The 22,291-nt window shown below is 47.1% G+C and overlaps 1 protein-coding gene and 1 non-coding gene across 2 annotated transcripts in view; one reads left to right on the forward strand and one right to left on the reverse strand.

Annotated features, from left to right (window-relative positions):
* Positions 1-22,291, forward strand: part of TTLL3 (tubulin tyrosine ligase like 3) — a 43,726-nt gene that overhangs the window by 17,016 nt on the left and 4,419 nt on the right. The window contains exons 7-14 of the mRNA XM_048488619.1: positions 1,251-1,379; positions 1,602-1,716; positions 4,408-4,536; positions 8,413-8,599; positions 11,105-11,253; positions 12,869-13,112; positions 17,297-17,732; positions 19,847-20,381. Of these exons, the coding sequence (XP_048344576.1) occupies positions 1,251-1,379; positions 1,602-1,716; positions 4,408-4,536; positions 8,413-8,599; positions 11,105-11,253; positions 12,869-13,112; positions 17,297-17,732; positions 19,847-20,381 (1,924 nt within the window). The remainder of the gene's footprint in view (positions 1-1,250; positions 1,380-1,601; positions 1,717-4,407; positions 4,537-8,412; positions 8,600-11,104; positions 11,254-12,868; positions 13,113-17,296; positions 17,733-19,846; positions 20,382-22,291) is intronic.
* Positions 15,829-16,022, reverse strand: LOC125430372. The gene has a single exon (XR_007244155.1). It is a non-coding gene; the product is annotated as a U2 spliceosomal RNA (small nuclear RNA).

Genomic DNA, 22,291 nt, shown 5'->3' on the forward strand with positions numbered 1-22,291 from the left:
TGGATTTTAACCCTTTTTCCTAGCAGCCTAAATTTAGCTTCCAGAACCTCCTCGCTACATTTCCTAATGTCATTGGTACCAATGTGGACCACAACTGCTGACTCCACCCCCAGCACTGTCTAACAGCTTCATCTAGACGAAGCGTGACATCCGCAACCTTCGGCATTCAGGCAGGCAAGTCACCATGCGGTCATCACGCTCTGTCACAAAACCCAACTCTCTATATTCCTGATTATCGAATCACCCACTACAAGGAGCCCCCCACCTCCCTCGAAGGGTATCCTCAGTGCGAGAGGATATTGATCACCAGTTAAGGAAGGGATCCCATCTAAGGGAGCATCTTCATTCACCTCAGACTGGCAACCCCTTCTGTCACCCAGACTCTCATTCCCTCCATGACATTCTGGAAGAGTATTGACACCTTGGGAGTGGGACCCGCTGCTGTGGGTTCCTGAAAGCCTTGTTTGTTGCCCTCTCTGCCTCTCAGCTTCTCCAGGTCTGCCACCTTGGCTTCAAGAGAACGCACATGTTCCTTGAGTGCCAGGAGCTCATTGCAGCGAGGGCACACTACCACGACTTCTGGCCTAGTGGGCAGATAGTCATACACATGTGACACTCAGTGCAAAAAACACTGGCAAGCCTCCCCCCATCCCCCCTGCTGGCTTCCTCGCCTTCATATATCTGTTGCTTTTGCTTAGATATTTAGATATTAAACTTCTTTAGTCAGTGCCCCTTGGAGCTATTCAAAATGTACCTACTATCCCTCAAGAAATGTCCTTATTAATTAATTAATTAATTAATTTTAAAAAATTAAAAAGAAAGAAATTGCGCGCGCCGGTAGGCGCGCGCCGCTGGTTCCAGAGACTGAACTAAAGACTGAATGACTCACCTCAGGAGCCCCACCTTTAGCAGCCCAGGACAAAGAGTAACCTCTGTTAACCCCTGTTAAGCCCCACCTCCAGCAGTCTCAGCTCCTAGTAGCCTTAAGGAGAAAAAGAGATAACCCCTGCAAACCCCTGTTAAAAATACACTGTTTTAAAAGATGTGGCTTTGAGAAAAGCCCTCCAAAATGAACACCAGAGTCACTCTGTTCTTCCTGGACCAGATGCCTTGTCCACTGCCAGATGCCTTGTCCACTACTGCCTGCACCTGGTCTTTCCATCCCACTCTTTTTCCGCTCCCCTGTTTGCTATTTAGAGTGCCACTGCTTAGGGTCTACCCACTAGTTACCTTTCCTCTTCCATTGATAGTCAAGGTTGGTTCGTAACCAGATCCCCTACTTCATCTGGACCAACCGGCGTGAAGTCATTGACTGCCGCGTCCTGCGCAAGGACCAGATGATGAATCACTACGCCAAGGCTGGTACCTTCACCACCAAGGTGGGCGGAGTTCTGCTTCGTCAAAGTTTGGGCTATGTTATTGACTTTGTGTGTCTGTGTGAGTGTGTGTGCGTGCGTGCCATTATTAGTTGTGCAGATGAGCCTGATTCCGGTGGCCTACAAGAGCTGAGTAAAATGGCGGAAGAGTATTAAGTGTGTTGGGGTCGGGGGGAGGTATAGTCAGGAATTTCAACTGCTGCAAAGATGTCCCCTGTTTTTCAGGTAGGACTGTGCCTTAATCTGCGGAAACTGCCATGGTTTGACCAGGCCGATGCCGATACGTTCTTTCCACGTTGTTACCGACTGGGAGCTGCAGATGAAAAACATGCCTTCATTGGTAAGAACTCCTGGTCCAAAGTGCTCTACTTGAAATATAAACAAACATAGATTCATGTAGTTCTTATAATCTAAGTGGGGTTCCCAGTCGTCTCCCATCCAAGGGGCTGATCAGATCGACACCTGCTTAAAACTTCAACAGGGGTTGCAGGTTAAGATGCTTCTACGTGTCTCACAGAGCTTGCCTTTTGTGTTTTGTGTGTGTGTGTGTGTCTGGGGGGGGGGGGGATCCTTGCTTCTTGAGCAGCAATTCTGAAGCTGCAGCAACCTAAACAAAGAACTTTGTGACCAGAACTCCAGATCTGTGGTTTGTCCCCTCCCAAAATAGAAGATCCTAATTTTGAGTCATTTTGTGTGTGTGTGTGTGAAATTCCTTCCAGTACTTGCCACATGTTTGGCAGTACCTTTCCAAAGTGTATGTGACAAGCCATTTGTGCTCTATAATGGCTGCTTTTCTCCTTCATCCTCTGAACAATACGAGACCCATATCAGCTACAGAAAGACCCATAACTAGCACTGCCATTCCAATTCTGATCACCTCCCACCCCCAATATTCAAGGGCTGCATTTCTGCGTAAAGTACACATCTGAATTAAAAATTGGTTAAACGGTGGGAAACCGAGAGTAGGGATAAAGGGTCAGCAGTGAGACCCCACAAGGATCAGTACTGGGGACATTTAATTTGTTTGTCAGTGATTTGGAATTGGGGGGTGGGGGGGAGAGCAGTACAGAGGCCATGTTAGCAAACCAAAATATTCAGGGTAGTGAAAACCAAGGTGGACTATGAAAAGATACAGAATGATCCCTCTAAATTGGCTGTCTGGGCTGCAACAAGACGAATAAAGTAACCAAGATGATTATGATTCTCACAAGGAAAGGGTGAAAGACTCTGGAAACTTAGGCCCTTTCCGTATGGGCCAATAACAGCGCCCTAGGGACAGCAAAAACATCATCCCTAGGGAGCTGTTCGCATGGGGGGCGCTGCTGTATCGCAGCAGCACTGCCCTCGCTCCCCCCAGTGGTGTGAAGCCACTGTTTCCCAACCTCGCTCCCTGAGCGAGGTTTTCTGGAAACAGCGGCTTCCAGCCACTGCCGTGCGAACGGCAGCAGCTGGAAGGCACCATCCCCCCTCTTTCCTGAACGACTTACCTTCCCTCCGACCTTCCAGCGCGTCTCCCAGGCCTGGGGACACACCCCCTCGTCCCGCGACTCCAGAGCTGTCGCGCAGCGCAGGGGGGCATGTTCGTGCGAACGGTCCAGGGGGGAGGGGTGTCAATGTTGTATACGCTGACGCACCCCTGAGCATGGCCGTGCGGAAACGGCCTTAGTTTTGAAAAAAGGGGACTTCAAGGGGGCATGAAAGAGCTTTATAAGATTCTACATGGTGCGGAGAGACTTTGGTGACTTGAAATCTTGCCACAGGGAAACAGCTCTTGTGTCACTTGTATTAAGGGTGAACGAAGCTTAATGGCATTTCCTGAAAACTCTCCTGGTCCTTAATTTACTTTTTCATAGCTATAATTCATCATATACGGCAGTGGTTCCCAACCTGGGGCACACGTAGCCCCAGGGGATGAGCCAGAATGTTTGGGGTACAGGGGAAAAAAATCACATAATGGATTTGCTAATATGGGGACACAGCTTTAGGGAAATGCCTTGCCAAGTGGAAACAGGCTGGGAACCACTGTTATACGGAATCGTGTCATCTACTCCGATGAAGCATGCGCACGTGTAAGGTACAGTCAAGTCGCAGATGACTTACAGCATCCCTCATATGATTTTCTAGGCAATAGAGTAACAGAAGTGGTTTGCTGTTGCCTGCTTCCACGTAGCAAACCCTGGACTTCCCTGGTGGTCTCCCATCCAAATACTAACCAGGGCTAACCCTGCTTAGCTTCTGTGATCTGGACAAGACAGAGCTAGCCTGGGCCATCCAGATTAAGAACATAAGAACAAGCCAGCTGGATCAGGCCAGAGTCCATCTAGTCCAGCTCTCTGCTACTCGCAGTGGCCCACCAGGTGCCATTGGGAGCTCACATGCAAGATGTGAAAGCAATGGCCTGCTGCTGCTGCTGCTGCTCCTGAGCACCTGGTCTGCTAAGGCATTTGCAATCTCAGATCAAGGAGGATCAAGATTGGTAGCCATAGATCGACTTCTCCTCCATAAATCTGTCCAAGCCCCTTTTAAAGCTTTCCAGGTTAGTGGCCATCACCACCTCCTGTGGCAGCATATTCCAAACACCAATCACATGTTGTGTGAAGAAGTGTTTCCTTTTATTAGTCCTAATTCTTCCCCCCAGCATTTTCAATGGATGCCCCCTGGTTCTAGTATTGTGAGGAAGAGAGAAAAATTTCTCTCTGTCAACATTTTCTATCCCATGCATAATTTTATAGACTTCAATCATATCCCCCCTCAGCCGTCTCCTCTCCAAACTAAAGAGTCCCAAACGCTGCAGCCTCTCCTCATAAGGAAGGTGAGGTGCTCCAGTCCCTCAATCATCCCTCAATTAGGGACATATGAAGTGTAGCTGAATGTAAATTTTATAAGTTTCCCCTGTGTCCCCCTCTTAATTATTGCCACCCTCCCCATGTCCTTGGAATGGGAATGGGATGGAAATAAACACATTTGGAAACAGAGTGAGTATAATGTCCCCCCCCCTCCAATCTCTCTTTCTCTCTCTGTCATGTGGTAGAGGATTTCCAGCTCACTGCAGCCAGGAGCCTTCTCAAAGTGGTGATGAGACGATATTGGCGTGAATCCACCTTAACTGCATCGCTGGAAACGAATGAGGATGAGTTTGTGGATGGCAAAAAGTCTCCTGGTAAGGGCAGCTGGGGGGGATCTGTGTGCTAAAAAGAAACCCATCAGGAGTTCATATCTTCAATCTTCAGCCCCAAGCCTCCTACAGAATGTCCAGAAGGCTTGTTAGCACCACCAAGTGGCACAAACTGGTAATGTACTTGACTGTGACTACATCGGGAAGGTGCATTATAAACAAGGATGATTTCCTGTGTGACACTACTAGCATTTTCTCGCAAAGGGGTTAAATCACCTTTCCCCCCCCCCAAAAAAAGAGGAGGGGGTGGGATTCAGGCCCATTCTTATTTAGCCTTCACCCTCCAACCCAAATCCTGTCAGAAAGAAAGAAGCATATTTGGCTCCCCCTTCTGGTGCTGTGGCAAATTGCACCCCTCTAGCCTGCCTGAGGGCCTTTCTACACAAATCTCCTAAAACATTTGTAAAATGTTTTCAGTTCCCCCCCCCTTTTTTTTTTGTTGTTGTTCGCACTCATCCCCTTGAAATGATTCCTGGCCTCCATTTTGTGATTTTCCCCTTATTTGTTTTAGTTCTGTGTTGAATTGGTGCTTCATTGCTTCACAGCCTCAAGCTGCATCCTCTGTTCCTTGTATACTAGATTATTTGACGATTCCCCCCACCCTACCTCCAATAAAAGAAAAAACAGCTAATGCTGCAGATAAATAGGCGAGGGGGAACTGAGTGAGCTCAGAAGATGGCGCCAAGGAGGAAGTTCAGGGATGGAGGGAAGTGTGGGAAACGCAGCCAATAGATCACACAGCCACTGAAGGCATTTTCAAAACATTTCAGTCAGAGAATCACTTTATAAGGGGATTCGTTTCAAAACATTTTGAGTCCGGAGATGAAATGTGTGGAGCTCTGTGGAGGAAATGTTTTAAGTCCTGCCTCAAAATATTTTAAATGAATTGTGCAGAAAAACCCACTGTTAGGGATTCATGAGCTGCATTTGTATGGAAGTCTGATGCTTACTTCACACCCAGCGCTTACGCAAGGGGGTTTGCTTCTATGGGAGAATGAAAATGTGGTTTCCCCCACACTCCTTTCAATTTGATCATATCTATGACATTTGTATCCCACACCTTGGGATAAATGAAAGTTAGTGTACATGGCTCTTTCATGTTATCAGAGGCGTAGCTCCAAGGGCGTGGCATTCCGGGGCGGGGCGTTCCAGGGCGGAGGACACAGTGGTGCATTGGGTGCTTTCCCCCCTTGCTACGCCTCTGCATGTTATCTTTACAACAAACCTGTACAATAGATTAGGATGAAAGAGAGATGGTGATGGCCACTAACCTGGATAGCTTTAAAAGGGGCTTGGACAGATTTATGGAGGAGAAGTCGATTTATGGCTACCAATCTTGATTCTCTTTGATCTGAGGTTGCAAATGCCTTAGCAGACCAGGTGCTCGGGAGCAAAAGCTGTAGAAGGCCATTGCTCTCACATCCTGCATGTGAGCTCCCAATGGCACCTGGTGGGCCACTGCGAGTAGCAGAGAGCTGGACTAGATGGACTCTGGTCTGATCCAGCTGGCGTGTTCTTATGTTCTTAGAGAGAGCACAAATGGCTGGAAATTATGCCGTGAGTTTCATGGCTGAGTGGGTGTGTGAATCAAGGTTTCTCTGGTGGTAGTCTGACACTCCAACGAATATATTTTATTGGCTTATAGGCTACTTGAGATAGCTAAAGACATTTTAATTCTAGGCATTAGTTGGGTGATACACAGTTGTGATCTAAAGAAGGGACACAAGGTGCCTTTCTTTGTTGGGAAACTCCCTTAGAGTAAGAGTTCCCTGGAAAGAAACTGGTAATTGCTGCCACCACTTTGGTTCCCTGACTGATCAACAAAGGTGTCCTTCTAGAATAGTACTAGACAAGTAAAGAAATAAGAGTGTAAGAATACGTTATAGAAAACTATGTAACATCCACGCAGTCTGGCATGTAGGGACGAGATTAAGCAAAATATCCCGAACCATAATGTATAAAGTGAAACCACAAAAAAACTCTTTCTAAAAAACTGTGTACAGCAAAGGAGGGGAAAAAAGACTTTGATTCTATAGGAGTGGGAAAGGCAACACAAATAAAGCTCAGAGAATTTCAAATAAAAGCAATAACATCAGTTTTATTTGGCTAGTTGCACTTTAGATAGACTGTAGTAGATTCCTTGAAACACGTACACAGTTCCTTGCAGTAAGAAGAGATTGGAAGAGTTGTGAACCTCTATCCACCATCCTTGTGAGCTCCAGGTTTCCCATGTTCCCAATGGAGTCAAGAAAAGATCCCAAAACCACAGATATCTATGGGCGATGAAATCTAACCTAGGCCAGCCTCCTCTCTGTCTAGTTCAGGGATCTGCAACCTGCGGCTCTCCAGATGTTCATGGACTACAAGTTCCATCAGCCCCTGCCAGCATGGCCAATTGACCCTGGCTCCAATTGGCCATGCTGGCAGAGGCTGATGGAACTTGTAGTCCATGAACATCTGGAGAGCCGCAGGTTGCAGACCCCTGGTCTAGTTGATTTAATCAATCCAACTGAAATCCTCATCTCTGATAGAGGCTAACATGACCAACTGGAAAGTTGTCAAAATTGTAGTCCCTTCTGCCAGGAGGCACCAAGTAGCTGTTAATGCCTCAGAATTATCATGATCAACTATTGCTTCTGTCCAAACTGGTACATTTTGTCTAAGAAGGATTACGTTCGGCAAGGTGCTCCAATCTGGATTGGGAATGAATGCATTATTTTAATGTAACCCCCCAGGTCCAAGATCCCAGACATTCTAGGGGGCAATCTTGTGGCATATTAAAAGTTAGAGGTCCCTGTCATAACAGTAGTCCCAGATTTTTTAAAAGACCTTCCTTATGGCTTATAGTTATTTGAGGCCATCCAGGAAGCTTGCTAGGAGCTTAAATTGGTAAATGAGCGTGTGCTGAATGCCTTTCTGTTATGCAAATATATCTGGGGGTTGAAAATTAGGAAAACCTGAGTTAAAAACTCAATACACACACTCCTACATGTTGAATAACCTATTCAAGTGCTGACTAGTGATCAAGTGTTGACTAGTAGATGGGTGACACCTGGCTTGAAAATGCTACATGTGAAAGGGATCTGGGAGTCTTACTAGACTACAAACTGAACATAAGTCAGTAGTGTAATGTGGCAGCCAAGAAGGCCAATGCAATTCTATGCTGTATCAATAGTAGTGCAGTGTCTAGATCAAGGGACATAATGGTATCACTCTATTTTCCATTGGTTAGACCTTATCTAGAATATTCAGTTCTGGGCACTGCAGTTCAGGGAGGATATTGACAAGCTGGAATGGGTCCAGAGGAGGACAACCAAGATGATAAAAGGTCTGGATTCCATGCTCTATAAAGAGAGGCTTAGGGAACTGGGTATGTTTAGTCTGGAGAAGAGAAGGTTAAGGGGTGAAAACAACCCAAGTTTCCTCTTTTGCAGCAGGGGTGCCACTTTGCCTGCTTTGGTTCAGAGCCAGTGCTCTCTGCAACATCTGTCTTTGCCCATGAAAGTTCCTTTTTACTGAATTGGGCCCTTGGTCCATCAACTTCAGTATGTCTACTCAGACCAGCAATGGCCCTCCAGGGTCCCAGGGAGGGCTTTCACCTCTTCTTTTACCTGGTCCTTTTAACTGGAGATGCCAAGAATGGAACCTGGGACCTTTGCGTGCCAAGCAGAGGCTCCGTCACTGAGCCACAACCCCTCTCAACAAAGACGAGGCCCCATCAACGTTTGAACTCATGACCCCTGGATTACAAGACCAGTGCTCTAACCCCTGAGCTATGGAGCCTACATGTGGCATCTTCCTTCCCCCAACAGGCAGTCTTCCAGCTGCCCAGCGACCATGGCTCCATCTCTTTGTTTGCAGAAGTCAAGCCAGGCCACAAGAGAAAGCCTGTCCTCTCACCGCGCTTGCTAGAGACGGCCATCCGTGCCTGTGAGGAGCACTTGAGCAGCTTGAAGCACCAGGACATTGACAAAGAGGTTGGATCTCCTCTGGTGATGACCAAAGCGCACTGGGAACAGTTTCTACAAGGCTACTATCAGGTAGTCCAGTAAGTATAGAGGGAAGGTGGAATAAATTCCAAACGCCCCCCAGGTTCTGAGACTGGGAGGCCCCAATTTTGCAAATGACTTCTTAGCACAGGCTCACGCAAATTCCTGGATCCGGAGTTTCCGTTCCGGTAACGGCAGGGCGGCTTCTCTGGTGCAAGGAGACCTCCGCTGGTGGTGTGCATCTTTTCCACCAGAGCAAGGCTCCTCCCACTGACTTGGCTCTTCCAGACATTTTTGCTGACAGGAGAGGTTTTTGTCCATGGTGCTCAGCTTTCTTGCTGCCCCCCCCTCCCACTGCACCCCAAAATGCTGCCTCAAAATAATGGCACAGGAGGAAAGGAGACCCTCAGGAGAAGAAGAAGAAGAGAAGAAGAGTTTGGATTTTATATCCCCCCTTTCTCTCCTGCAGGAGACTCAAAGGGGCTGACAATCTCCTTGCCCTTCCCCCCTCACAACAAACACCCTGTGAGGTAGGTGGGGCTGAGAGAGCTCCCAAAAGCTGTGACTAGCCCAAGGTCACCCAGCTGGCGTGTGTGGGAGTGCACAGGCTAATCTGAATTCCCCAGAGAAGCCTCCACAGCTCAGGCGGGCAGAGCGGGGAATCAAACCCGGTTCCTCCAGATTAGATACACGAGCTCTTAACCTCCTACGCCACTGCTGCCGTGTGAGGGGGAAATTGGCACCAGTCTCTTCCTCTTCCATCCATAGAAATCTTCCAGTGGATTCAAGCCCCTGTCATTAGTAGAAACTTTGGATTAGACACAATATTTTTATACATACTTAGCCTGGTTGAGCGGGACGCACAATCTCTGTGCATTTTATCATCACCATCTCTGCAGCTCGTGTCTTTCTTCTTCCTCCGTCTGTCCCCTTTTGCCCTCTTCTTTCCTTGCCTGCTCTAGTCTGAACATTCTTGTGAAGCGTGATCATGGGATAGTCCTCCGTAACTCCATGGGGAGGGATTTCTATACAAACAAGAAAACATTCTACACAAACAAGAAAACACATTTTTATTGTAAGCCATCTTGACTCGTAGAGATGTGGCAGGGTATAAATTCAAAAAATGAATGAATAAATAAATTGGTTTTTAAACAGCAGAAATTGTATATTTTCAGGGTTAACCCCTACCCCATTCCCTGCCAATTATGGTGAGAGTCCAGACCAGTATTAAATTTTCAAAGATTAGGTGTTTTGAAATTAGAGACAGAGAAGAATATCCCAATTGTGTATTCAGGACATTAATATCTCGTGCAAAATGTCGTGGTTTTGTTTTCAAAACACATATATTTGTTTAATGGCATAGTGGCGTAGGAGGTTAAGAGCTCGTGTATCTAATCTGGAGGAATCGGGTTTGATTCTCCGCTCTGCCACCTGAGCTGTGGAGACTTATCTGGGGAATTCAAATTAGCCTGTACACTCCCACGCACGCCAGCTGGGTGATCTTGGGCTAGTCACAGCTTCTCGAAGCTCTCTCAGCCCCACCTACCTCACAGGGTGTTTGTTGTGAGGGGGGAAGGGCAAGGAGATTGTAAACCCCTTTGAGTCTCCTGCAGGAGAGAAAGGGGGGATATAAATCCAAACTCTTCTTCTTCTTCTCTTCTAATGTTACATTTTGTTCCGTTTGGTTTTTCCTCTGTTCAAAATTCAGATTTTTCTTTTTCACATGAAGAAAAGTTGGAAATTGTGAAGTGTTGAGGGAAAATAAGTCTTGAACAAGAGGATCACAGGAGTTAGATTCCATGGCTAGAGCTGGGTATGGAAATGTCAGGCCCTTTCCGCACGGGCCAATAAACGCGAGGTGCAGCTGGATACATGAACCCAGTGCAACCTTGGGCCTTTTGCACGGTTCCAGATGGGCGGCCCCGAAGCCAACGTGGCTGGCCGATGCACCTTCACATGGAGGCGCTTCTGCTGTTAGTGTACCTATATCTCTTGGCTGCATAGCAACGCAGCTGGCCACGGACTACCCCCACAGCAATACTGACACCTCTGGGCATCCGTACTCTCCTGTGGGGCTGCGCAGGAGAGAGGCGAGGAAGACAAAACAAATAAGGTGTGTTAGAGCAAAAGAATAGCAGAAATCGCGATTCTTGTAAAACTGGGGGTGGGGGGGGGACCTGGGGCAGACTCGCCTCAGGAGTGGGATCCGTGCGAAGTTCCCCCCCAACCTGGGTTTTATCTCGTCCTTAACCCGTATTTATTGGCCCGTGCGGAAGGGGCCTCAGTTTCATAGAAGTATTACTCAAATGCTCCCTGGCATCTTAGATTTTAATTCCCCACATCTTTTTGCTAGTCTAGTACTCAGAGTCTGATAATCCACGATAGCCCCATAGTCTGGGTTTTGCAACCACAAGTTACACCGATCCCGAAACAGCGCTTCTCCCCCACCTTTTCTCCCAAGCTGTCACTGAGCCTGAAATAAATTTGGGTCTAGAGTCATGGTCTGCTTAAACTCTGTGGAGACAGAAAGATGGAGAAATTCCTCTAAGTGTTTGTGGTTGCAGCGAGGGAGCGCAGATGATGCAGACGGGCAGCCACGTTGAAAAGTGTGACGATATCCTGAATCGGCTGGCAAAAGTGGTTCCACAGCTGGACATGGAAGGTGACAAAAGCATTTGGATTGTAAAGCCAGGAGCCAAGTCCCGGGGCAGAGGTGAGAGAAACGAAAGAGCCTCTGCAAAGGGGTCGGCCCTCTTGACCTCCAAAAATGTATGCAGAAAAGCTGGAGACTGAAAAACGCACTCTATTGGGAGCTCGAATTCATGTTGACTTGTCCCTAAATTGGTAACGTTTATGGTTGCCAGGGGGGTGGGATAGGGCTTACGAGCCATAAATTAAGGTCTTGACTTGGTCGTTGCTGACAGCTTGGGAGAAGCTCTGGTATTTGGCAAAAAGCTCTGTGGCAGAAGTTGCTTTTACCATAGAGTTCTGCCCAAACACCAACCTGTCTCCCATGTTGTCAGTGACATGATGATGGTGTCACTTCCGGAAATGGCATTAATACCCTTGTGGTGACCAGACTGAGGCCTTGATTTAGGGCTGGTAAGTCCCCCACTGGCCAGCTGAACGGTGCAAAAGGGAGGGGGCCCAAAGCGGCCTGGCAACTCTAGTCACGCTCCTTCGCAAACACTGTTTGTGCTTTGGAGGGGGGATTGTTATTATTATTAAGAACCTCTTCAGCATGCTAAAGCACCACACACACGTTTCCTGATGTTCCCTGTTTGCCACCTTCACGAGCAGAGCTTTACACATGTATGTTTAGTTGATGTTTCATAGTGGCTAGATTGACGAGGATCTGACAGACCTAGCTTTGAATCCCCCACCTCTCACAGGGACTTGCTGGGTAACCTTTGGCCAGTTACACACTCTGAGCCTAATCTTGCTGGGCTATCATGAGGAGAAAATGGCGGACAGGAGGACCATGCAATCTGCTTCGGGTCCCCACTGAGGAAAAATGAAGGGTACAAATTAAGTATAAAGCAATACATTATTAAAATCTTTCTCTCTTGCCTTTTCTTTGTGGCTCATGGTGGCTTACAAATCCAAATTCAAAACATACAAAGTCCAATAAAACCCCAACTGATTCCCTGGTCCTCCGCAGTGCCTCCCTCACCTCCTCAGGGACTCATTCCCTATGGTAAGAGCTACTATGGAAAGAGTATAGATTCTGGTTGATACAGGTGGGCTAGGGATGAAAACCTGAGAACTGTAGTTGGCTCAGCGATACATTGCGAGAGAGTCCTATATATATATGTGAGTCTTGGGCTGTTTAAAGATCATAATCAGCACCTTTAATTGAAGTTAGAAACAAACAGGCTGCCAGCATAGCTGTTTTAAATTGGACAAGACATATTGCTGTTGGCCAGTGCCTAACAACAGTTGGTCTTTGGGGTGTTGTGTGGTTTCTGGGCTGTATGGCCGTGTTCTAGTAGTTGGTCTTCGCATTCCGGGTTTCTGTGTTTGCTTTCAAGAGTAGCTTTGTGTGGGGTGTATAACGAACCATGAGGATCCCAAAGTATGCTTCTTGGGGGACGGTGAAATGTTGAGCTTTCCTGTCGGTTGATTCATTGGTAATAAATGCCAGGGCCTCCTGCTCCATGGCCTACTACTGCCTAAGCATCTCTGAGGCCTCAGTTTTGGGAGGATGCCCATGCAGCTTGGGCTTTGTAGAAAAAGACAAGCATTTTTAAAGCTCTGTTCTGAGGTGAGCGTGTAAGAGCCAACAGAATGGGGCTCTCACACAATTATAACGGAGTCTTTTTAAACAGGCATAATGTGTATGGACCACTTGGAGGATATTGTGAAGCTGGTGGATTGCGACCCCATGATTGTCAAGGATGGCAAATGGGTGGTGCAGAAATACATCGAGACGCCGCTGCTCATATTCGGCACAAAATTCGACCTCCGTCAGTGGTTCTTGGTAACTGACTGGAACCCACTCACCATCTGGTTCTACCGGCATAGCTACATCCGCTTCTCCACGCAGCCCTTTTCCCTACGAAACCTGGACACGTGAGTTTTAGCCCTTTCTCTCTCCTCTTTTTACAGAAGCCAGTTCTATGTTTCCTCTTTGTGTGCGCGTGCACATGCTCCTCTGCACAGATATGGGAGAGACAGAGATGTTCTTCTTTGTCAAGATTCCGCACAGTCTAAAAGAGATCTCATTTAGACTAGAAAACCTTAACTAGAATTTAAGATGCTGTAAGATCAGGTGATAACAGAGGTACACAAGCTACACATATTATATAAACTGTCACACTGAATCTTAATTTTATGAAGTAAAAAACAAGTTCAGCTCAGTCCGTGCAAACTCTAAAAAAAATCTTGCTGCAGGACAGTCAACCATATCATTCCAGAATACAGAGATAACTGCAGTTTGGAAAATTAATTGTCCAGGAAGGATCGTTCTCTGCATGAAAGCGTAGCCACTGCCAGTTTGAGTAGATGTTTTTCTGCAAGCAGGGCTACGGTCTGATTCAGGCCCTTTCTAAAGGGAGAGGGGCTGTGGACTAAAGTACTACATGCTTACTATATGCTTCCTGTATATATTACCTTCCCTGACCTGGATAGTAAAGGGCAACAGGTATATTTGGAATATATAATCCTGTCAAGCAAAGTAACGGGCGGAAATGTGGATTGTGCGGCATGTCAGATTAGAATAGTTATCTGTCAAAAGACCAGCCGTTTTTCCTCAGAAGTTCATAAAAACATGAGCAGAACTTTACTTAACTGAGAGAGGAAACATACATTATATACAGTATCACAAATAATAGTTACATGTAAGGTATTTGTTACAGTTTTTGTTACAGTTTGGTTGCGTTACAATATCTTTTAGTCTAGTCAGAGCACATTTATATATCATTTGGTTTACAGAGCAGTATACAGAGCATCTTTCTTTTAGAGTTAGTCAGGCAGTCCCAGAGTGTGTGTGGTGAGGGAACAGAACACTACCAACGGATTTTAACTGTCACCTTTGGAATGTTCGGGCAGCTTCCCAGAATTCCATGCTGCTCTTGCTGCTGTTACATGCAAAGCAAGGCTGGAAATTCCAACAGGTAGCCAGATCTCATCAGGTCTCAGAAGCTAAGCAAGGTCAGACCTGATTAGTATTTGGATGGGATACCAGGGCCACTGCGCAGAGGCCAGCAATAGCAAACCACCTCTGCACTGTCTCTTGGCTTGAAAACCCTACAAGCGTGTCATAAGTTGACTATGACATGATCGCAAAAAAATGTATATTACCACGCTGTCGCGATATTATTTCCTACTGATGTAATACCATTTTCCTGCATTGCATATCATCTCTAATGTCTTGTGCTTGTTTGGATTTCTGTAGTCCTAGTGCAGTGCTTATTAGATATCAATGGTATAAGCTTGCATTGTGTCATCTGCTTTCAGTCTCAGTGAGAAAGGCAAACTATAAACCTAGAAAATAAATAAAACTTGTCGAAGGCTTTCACGGCTGGATTCAACTGGTTGTGGTGGGTTTTCCGGGCTGTGTGGCTGTGGTCTGGTAGATCTTGTTCCTAACGTTTTGCCTGCATCTGTGGCTGGCATCTTCAGAGGTGTATCACAGAGGGAAGTCTGGACACAGTGTGTAACAGACTTCCCTCTGTGATACACCTCTGAAAATGCCAGCCACAAATGCAGGCAAAACGTTAGGAACAGGATCTACCAGCCCACTGCCACACAGCCCAGAAAACCCACCACAACCAGTTAAATAAAATTTGTTTCTTGTAGTTTTAGGATCGTGATTTCATTGTTTTATAGTGTTTTATGGTTGGAAACAGGATATGGGCTTTTTATGAAAGGTAAGGAAAGATGCTAATTGTCTTAGTCATGATAGCAGGATTAAGGAAAGGGAGTTAGAATTTTTTTAACTGGTGCGCCATTCCTGGAGGCACTGCAATACCAATACCAGGCTGATGTGTGGAGTGGAGGGAGCAAGCTCCTATTGTTGGCACTGCCTCTGGCCGTTCCGTATAATAAAGCTTACTACCAAAATGGGGTATAATTAATTATTTAATTTTATTAAATCTGGCAGCATCTCTGCCTGCCTCAAAGGAGCCGCGCGGATCATACAAATGTCACAGTTCTTATAGGGTAGAAACATCTGATGCACCATAAACGTTGCAAAGCCAAACGCCGTCAGTACATGACGTTTCAATATTCTCATCATGGTTTATTATGGCGATACATTGTTAAATAGCATTCTTAAGAATATAGTTTCTCACATGGCTTGATTGGTACCTAGATTTAATTCTGCTGAGCAGTTCTTTTTTTACACACACTTTCACAGCTAGTTGCTCAGTGAAAGTATCTTTCCTTTGGAATGTGGGAAGAAACAATCGAGGCTGTTTAGAAAGCAAAGTGCCTTTGCTATATGTCTGAGCAATGATTCTTAATACTAAAAATGCCTTCAAGAAGACTTGCTTAAATTACATATAAGTATGCTTTAGCTGAAATGCTTTATTTCTATTTTCTAAGTTTGTGCTTTTAGATATGCTTTATTTGAAGATATTATTTTCATGAGATTTGACTTGCATACAAGCATAAGTTAGTTGAGTATTGCAGCTAGTGCAACAAGTATCATTTTCTGGAATGCAGGAACACTGAATGTTTTCTCTTACCAAAGACACTTTTTTATGATTCTGTGCAATGACTTTAAGCTGTATTTTACCAAAATCTTTTTCAGAGAGCTTGCTTAAGACCTATATGATTTTGCCTTAGTTAGAAAACCTTAAATAATTCTATTGCTTATTATAAATCCTTAGAGCTGTGCTAACACTGTTGCATCTTCCAGTTCCAAAAATCTATTTAATATATAACCCTCAAAGAGAAGATGTATCAGATGTTAAACTGAAAAGAACAGATATGACGTATTGTCGAAGGCTTTCACGGCCGGAATCACTGGGATGCTGTGTGGTTTCCAGGCTGTATGGCCGTGTTCTGGCAGCATTCTCTCCTGACATTTTGCCTGCATCTGTGGCTGGCATCTTCAGATGATCTGATAGTGGGAAAGCAAGTGGAGTGTATATACCTGTTGGAGTGTCCAGGGTGGGGGTAAGAACCACTGTCTGTTAACAAGTAAAGGGTACAATTAGCAAGCTTGATTTATATGTGTTGAGTGGCACCCACCCATTAGCATGTGAGTAACAATGAAAATAGCAAGGTCAATAGGTGAGAGCATCTGAATAGAAGTAGCCTGGCCTTTTTTTTCCCCTTTGATTGTTTACCTAATGACCTTACTATCTTTATTGTTACTCACATGCTAATGGGTGGATGCCACTCAACACATGTAAATCTAGCTTGCTAATTGCACCCTTTACTTGTTAACAGACAATGGTTCTTTCCCCCACCCTGGACACTCCAACAGGTATATATACTCCACTTTCTTTCCCACTATCAGATCCTCTGAAGATGCCAGCCACAGATGCAGGCGAAACGTCAGGAGAGATTGCTGCTAGAACACGGCCATACTGCCCGGAAACCACACAGCACCCCAACAGATATGACACTTGATCTTAGCCAAAAGGCCAAGAAGTGAGTCAGAATTTTGTGGCAACAAACATGCTGGTAGGCAGAGTGGCATGGCATGCTGGAGAAGCAAGGTGGATGAACATCACATGTAGAGACAAAAGCTTTCTGTGACCAGAGATGGAAAGCATCATAACTGAGCGGGGATTGAACCCTCGTCTCCCTGTCCAGATCCAGGACTGTTAACCACTGCACCTGACTAGCTGCCTCTAGGCCAGTGGTGGCGAACCTATGGCACAGGTGCCAGAGGTGGCACTCAGAGCCCTCTCTGTGGGCACTCGCGCACAGAGTTCATCATGTGGGAGGGGGTGGAAAATCACCCCACACACACATCTAGGCTGGACTGGGCATGATCCTTTACCTGGGAGTAAGCTCAGTTGCTGGCAATGGGGCTTGCTTCTGAGTAAACCCTCCTAGGATCGTGATTCACCCATTTGAATCATTGCATGGTTGTTTCACTAAGCTTACTCCCGAGTAACGCGTGCCTCAGAGCCAACTGTTTTTTCTAAACTAAAACCTCAGTATTCAGGTTAAATTGCCGTGTTGGCACTCTGCGATAAATAAGTGGGTTTTGGGTTGCAATTTTAAGGCACTCGGTCTCGAAAAGTTGTTCACCATCACTGCTCTAGGCTCTGATCCCATCTTCCTCTCCCACCCAGCTCCATCCATCTCTGCAACAACTCCATCCAGAGGCACTATGAAAACTCGCAGAACCGCCACTCTGGCTTGCCCCCTGACAACATGTGGTCGTCAGAGCAGTTCCAGGCCCACCTGTGGCAGATGGGGGTCCCAGATGCCTGGTCCAAGGTAATCGTGCCGGGCATGAAGGCCGCCATAATTCATGCCATGCAGACGTCGCAAGACCTGGTCGAGTTCCGCAAAAACAGCTTTGAGCTCTACGGCGCAGACTTCCTGTTTGGAGAAAACTACCAGCCGTGGCTGATTGAGATCAACGCCAGCCCGACCATGGCAGCCTCCACGGCCGTCACCAGCCGCCTGTGTGCCAGCGTGCAGGAGGACACGCTGCGGGTGGTGATCGACCGCAAATGTGACCGCAGCTGCAGTACAGGGGGCTTTGAGCTCATCTACAAGCAGGTTAGTGGCCTTGACTGCCAAACTGGGCTTAGTGGTCCTTTGCGGAAATTGCCCAGAGGCAGAGGCCTCTGAGACTGCTTTTATTTGCCCTCTGCAAGTGCTGCTGCCCTTTCCCTATGTTCTCCAAGCAAGACTGTCAGGTGCTTTTGGGTTCAGGGGCCTGATTAAATTGAGGGGAGGCCGTGGCTCAGAGATAGAGCACAAGCTTTGAACTCAAAGGTGCTGACACTCTACAGGGTTTAAAGAGGCATGTCCCCCTCAAGAAACTTCCAAGCTCAAATTGGACATGGGCTTGAAGGAGATGGGCAATTGGCAAGTAGCAGCTACACTGGACCATTTCAAACTGGCAGGGGAAAAGGCTGAAAACCCCTCCCTTCCAGAGTCCTGATTCGAGAGTCGGCATAGTGCCGTGGTTAACAGCAGCAGATTCCAATCTGGAAAATCAGGTTTATTCCCCACTCCTCCACACGAGCAGGAGACTCTAATCCGAAGAACCTGGTTTGTTTCCCTGTTCCTCCAAATGAAACTTGCTGGGTGACCTCAGGTCCATCACAGTTCTCTCAGAACATCTGAGTGAACATTCTAAGCTGCATGAACATTCTAAGGGTGACAGTTACACACAGGCAGCTGCATGTCCTTCACCATGGAGCGCCAGGATAAAGGCGTTTTACCTGGGCCAGGTGTGAAATTTCAGGTATGTGAACATCTAAAAACACTCTCACCTGGCTGACTATAGTGGGTGGGAATTTTCAGAGGAATTGGCCCAGCAGTTACTGAGTTATACTATCATCAACAAAAACACTGTTAGGTTTATATATATATAGATTGTACCCTTTCCTGACTATATCTTGCCCTTTCTATTTTTTTCCTCACAGTAACCCTGTGAAGTAGGTTAGACAGGATTAATGTCACTTCCTGTGTGTCATGGAAGCATAAGGATTTGATCCTAAGGATTTGAAGCTGATCTTCCCTGATCCCAGTTCTAACCTTTATAAAAACACTGGCTTGGTAAATTTTGTTTGTGTAGAAGAAGAGTTGATTTTTATAACCTACCCTTTCTCTACCTTTTAGGAGTCTCAAAGAAGCTTTCAAACTCCTGGAACAGCAGTGGCATAATGGTTAAGAGCAGGTGCATTCTAATCTAGAGGAACCGCCCTGCTGCCTGAGCTGTGGAGGCTTATCTGGGGAATTCAGATTAGTCTGTGCACTCCCACACATGCAAGCTGGGTGACCTTGGGCTAGTCACAGCTTTTCAGAGCTCTCTCAGCCCCACCTACCTCACAGGGTGTTTGTTGTGAGGGGGGGAGGGCAAGGAGATTGTAAGCTCCTTTGAGTCTCCTACAGGAGAGAAAGGGGGGATATAAATCCAAACTCTTCTTCTTCTTCCCTTCTTCTCTCCACACCTTGTGAGGTAGGTGGGACTGAGAGAGTTCTGAGAGAACTGGGACTGGCCCAAGGTCACCCAACAGGGTTCATGTGGAGGAGCTGGAAAACAAACCCCATTCACTGGTTCAACATATATCTCCTCCTCTCTTTCTAAAATGTTCTTAAGACCGTTCACAACATTTGATTACAGGAACCATATGATAAATATTAGCAGCAAATAAAGGAAAATCGAGGAAACATACAAACACAACATAGGCCCCTTCCACACATGCGGAATAATGCACTTTCAATCCACTTTCACAATTGTTTGCAAGTGGATCTTGCTATTCTGCACAGCTGCAAAGTGCATTGAAAGTGGACTGAAAGTGCATTATCCTGCATGTGAGGAAGTGGCCATAAACATACAATAAAAATGTCAGAGTTGCCGATTGGTCAGTTAACAGCCTATCCCCACCCTCAGAAAGCAGCACTGATTGAAAGCCCTGGGTGAAAATCCTGAGCTAAGCGACAGAATAGAACTTTGGGAGCTTATCCAAAGTCCTGCTGACTATATCAGATGTGGGTGCATCTTGGAGGTCATTTTTCCCTTTGTGCTTTCAGGTGTTGTACCCTAAAACCTTACCTTGGAGCCTTGAATAACAGGCAGCTATCCAAGATCTGGAAATCCCTACTTACTCAGTTGCCATCAGCACTCTTATTTGGTTTTCCTCTTTTCTTCCCTGACTCAGGCGGCTGTGGAGGTACCCCAGTATGTTGGCATCAATCTTTTGGTCGAAGGCTCCACCATCAAGAAGCCTCGAACTGTGTGCCAAAGAAATCCCACGTCTGAGGACACAAAGAACACCAAGGGGAAGGAGCAACCCAAGACCCCTAAGATTTGTTACCAGCGTGGAAGTCACGGGAACCCCCAGGGCCCAACCCCATGCTGGGCAGCAGCAAACAGCAAGGCAGTGGCGCCGGCAAGCCCTGGGAAAGAGAACCAAGTCAGAGAGACTTCCCCGGCCAGCCAGGTGGCCTCCTCAACCTCTGCCGTGTTGAAGCTTCCCAGCAAGCTGAAGCCGGAACCGCGCAGAAGGATACTGATGGCGCACAGCATTGCTTCCACCGTCGCTATCCCGGGGGACATGCTGTTGCGGCCAGTGCAGCTCTGTGCCAAATCCCGCTCTCAGAAGCTGACCGTAAACCTGAAGGAGTCCACCAACCGTCCTGCCAAGATTGCTGGTGTGTTTTTGCGGGTGACCGGCAAGGCAGCCCAGATGCCAGGTAGGGATCAGAGTGCGAGGCTGCGTGCTCACCCCTTCAATACTGTCCTTTTGCAGGCTGAGATCCCTCCCCCTGCTCCCTCCTCCTGTCGTATGAGGCCCAAGACGCACGATTGCCTGAGGAGCTGCAGGTGGTCCCCCATGCGCAACTTGCCCTTGCCCCCGTCTCCTTCCTCTCCTCCGGGCATGGATTTATCCTCAGCCACTCAGCTCAGTGCCATTAGAGCATGCATGGCCAGAAGGCGGAAGGCAAGTGGAGGCGGGGCCCTCTGGTGACCCAGCAGTCCGGGCCTTGGGGTTGCCGCTGCTGCTTTGGGCCAAGAATCATGCTTTCGAGTCTGAATGTGGGCCTGAATTGAGGAAGAAATCATGTTGCTGGGGCTGGGATCTCTGTCCCAATAAAGGATTTTGAAGGAAAACCGGCCAGAGTCTGATGGAAGTTTGAACAGGGCATATGGGCTGGGAGGTGGAATGACAGCTCTGTTTTTGACATCAGCATAGCGGAAAGAGCTTGGGGCCGTGCAGGGTGTCAAGAACGCAGGCACGAGGGATGAAGGTGTGCAGAGAAATGAGGGGAATGAAGGCAGGAGCTTCCGACTCCAGGAACCTCAAGAAGGTTGCTGAAGGCTCTTTCCCCGCATGCAGAATAATGCACTTTCAATCCACCTTTCAATGCCCTTTGCAGCTGGATTTCACTGTGCAGTATAGCAAAATCCACTTGCACATAATTGTGGAAGTGCATTATTCTGCATGTGCGGAAGGGGCCTTGATGGCTCATACTCCAGGCTCTTTTATGGGCAGGCTGAAATGCATCATGTTCTTGATATGACAGGGGACTTTGGGGGGTCATTTGAATAAATTGATGTACCTGAGCAAGTCTGTCTATGTGGTTCTGGCCAAACAGACACCCTTCAACGTTCTCCTTCCAATTGGGGCCTGCTTAATGTGGCGAGAGATAGATGGATCAAACCTTTTACTCAGGACTGTAGGTGTGAATTGGATAATCTGAGGTTTCTTTCAGCTGGGGTGGGTTTCAATATTACTCTGACAGTTGCCCAGTTTTTTTACCCCCAGTTGTTTAAGATGAAAAATGATTGATTTTGGATTGCACTGTTCAGAGCCGAATTGGCTACACGAGCAGTATCACTAAAGAACTCCATTGTTTGTTCTTGACGGGACATTTGCTGCCATGAAATGTGGTGACGGGAAGGAGCTTAGAGGGGCTTTGAAAGGGGATCGGACAACTTCGTGGCCCATCAGTGGCTGAATGGGAAGCAGCGTACCTCTGAAGGCCAGTGGCTGGAGGGAGGGTCACAACAAGGCGGGGCTTGGGCTTCTGGGCCTTGCTTGTAGACTAGGGGTGGGCAATTATTTTTTCCATGGGGCTGCATAAGAAACAGAAAATATTGTGGAGGGACGGGTCAAAAGGCAGGGGGGCGAGGCGCTTTTGAAAGCCCCACAGAAGCCGGCAGCCAAGGCAACTGGCTTCTGCAGGGCTTTCAAAGGCACCTCCCTCCCCAGCACGGCAGGGGGGCCAGTCAGGGTCATCCGGTGGGCTGGATGTGGCCCGCGGGCCGTATAATGCCCAGGTCTGTTGTAGACCTTCCAGGGGCTGGCAAGATGGACTGTTTTTATCTCAGGCACCATTTCTTCTTCTTTGTGTTTGTCAACCTCCCTCTCATTCTTAGCATTTAAGAGCCCTTCATGTATGGCCTCTGCTGTGAGCCAGAGCTAAGCCAAACTGTGGAGTATAGTGTGCTCACCTTCCTTTCTTGTCACTGCCTGGCAGTCTGTCCTCTCTACCTCAGCATGCTATCATTTTAGTTGCTCTGCTGACTTAGCACTTCATCACATGGACATGGCCCAAATCACGTCTGAACAGTTGCCAACTCTGTGTGTGGGTGTGTGTAA

The sequence above is a fragment of the Sphaerodactylus townsendi genome, linkage group LG03, assembly GCF_021028975.2.
Source record: "Sphaerodactylus townsendi isolate TG3544 linkage group LG03, MPM_Stown_v2.3, whole genome shotgun sequence".
Taxonomy (NCBI): Eukaryota; Metazoa; Chordata; class Lepidosauria; order Squamata; family Sphaerodactylidae; genus Sphaerodactylus; species Sphaerodactylus townsendi.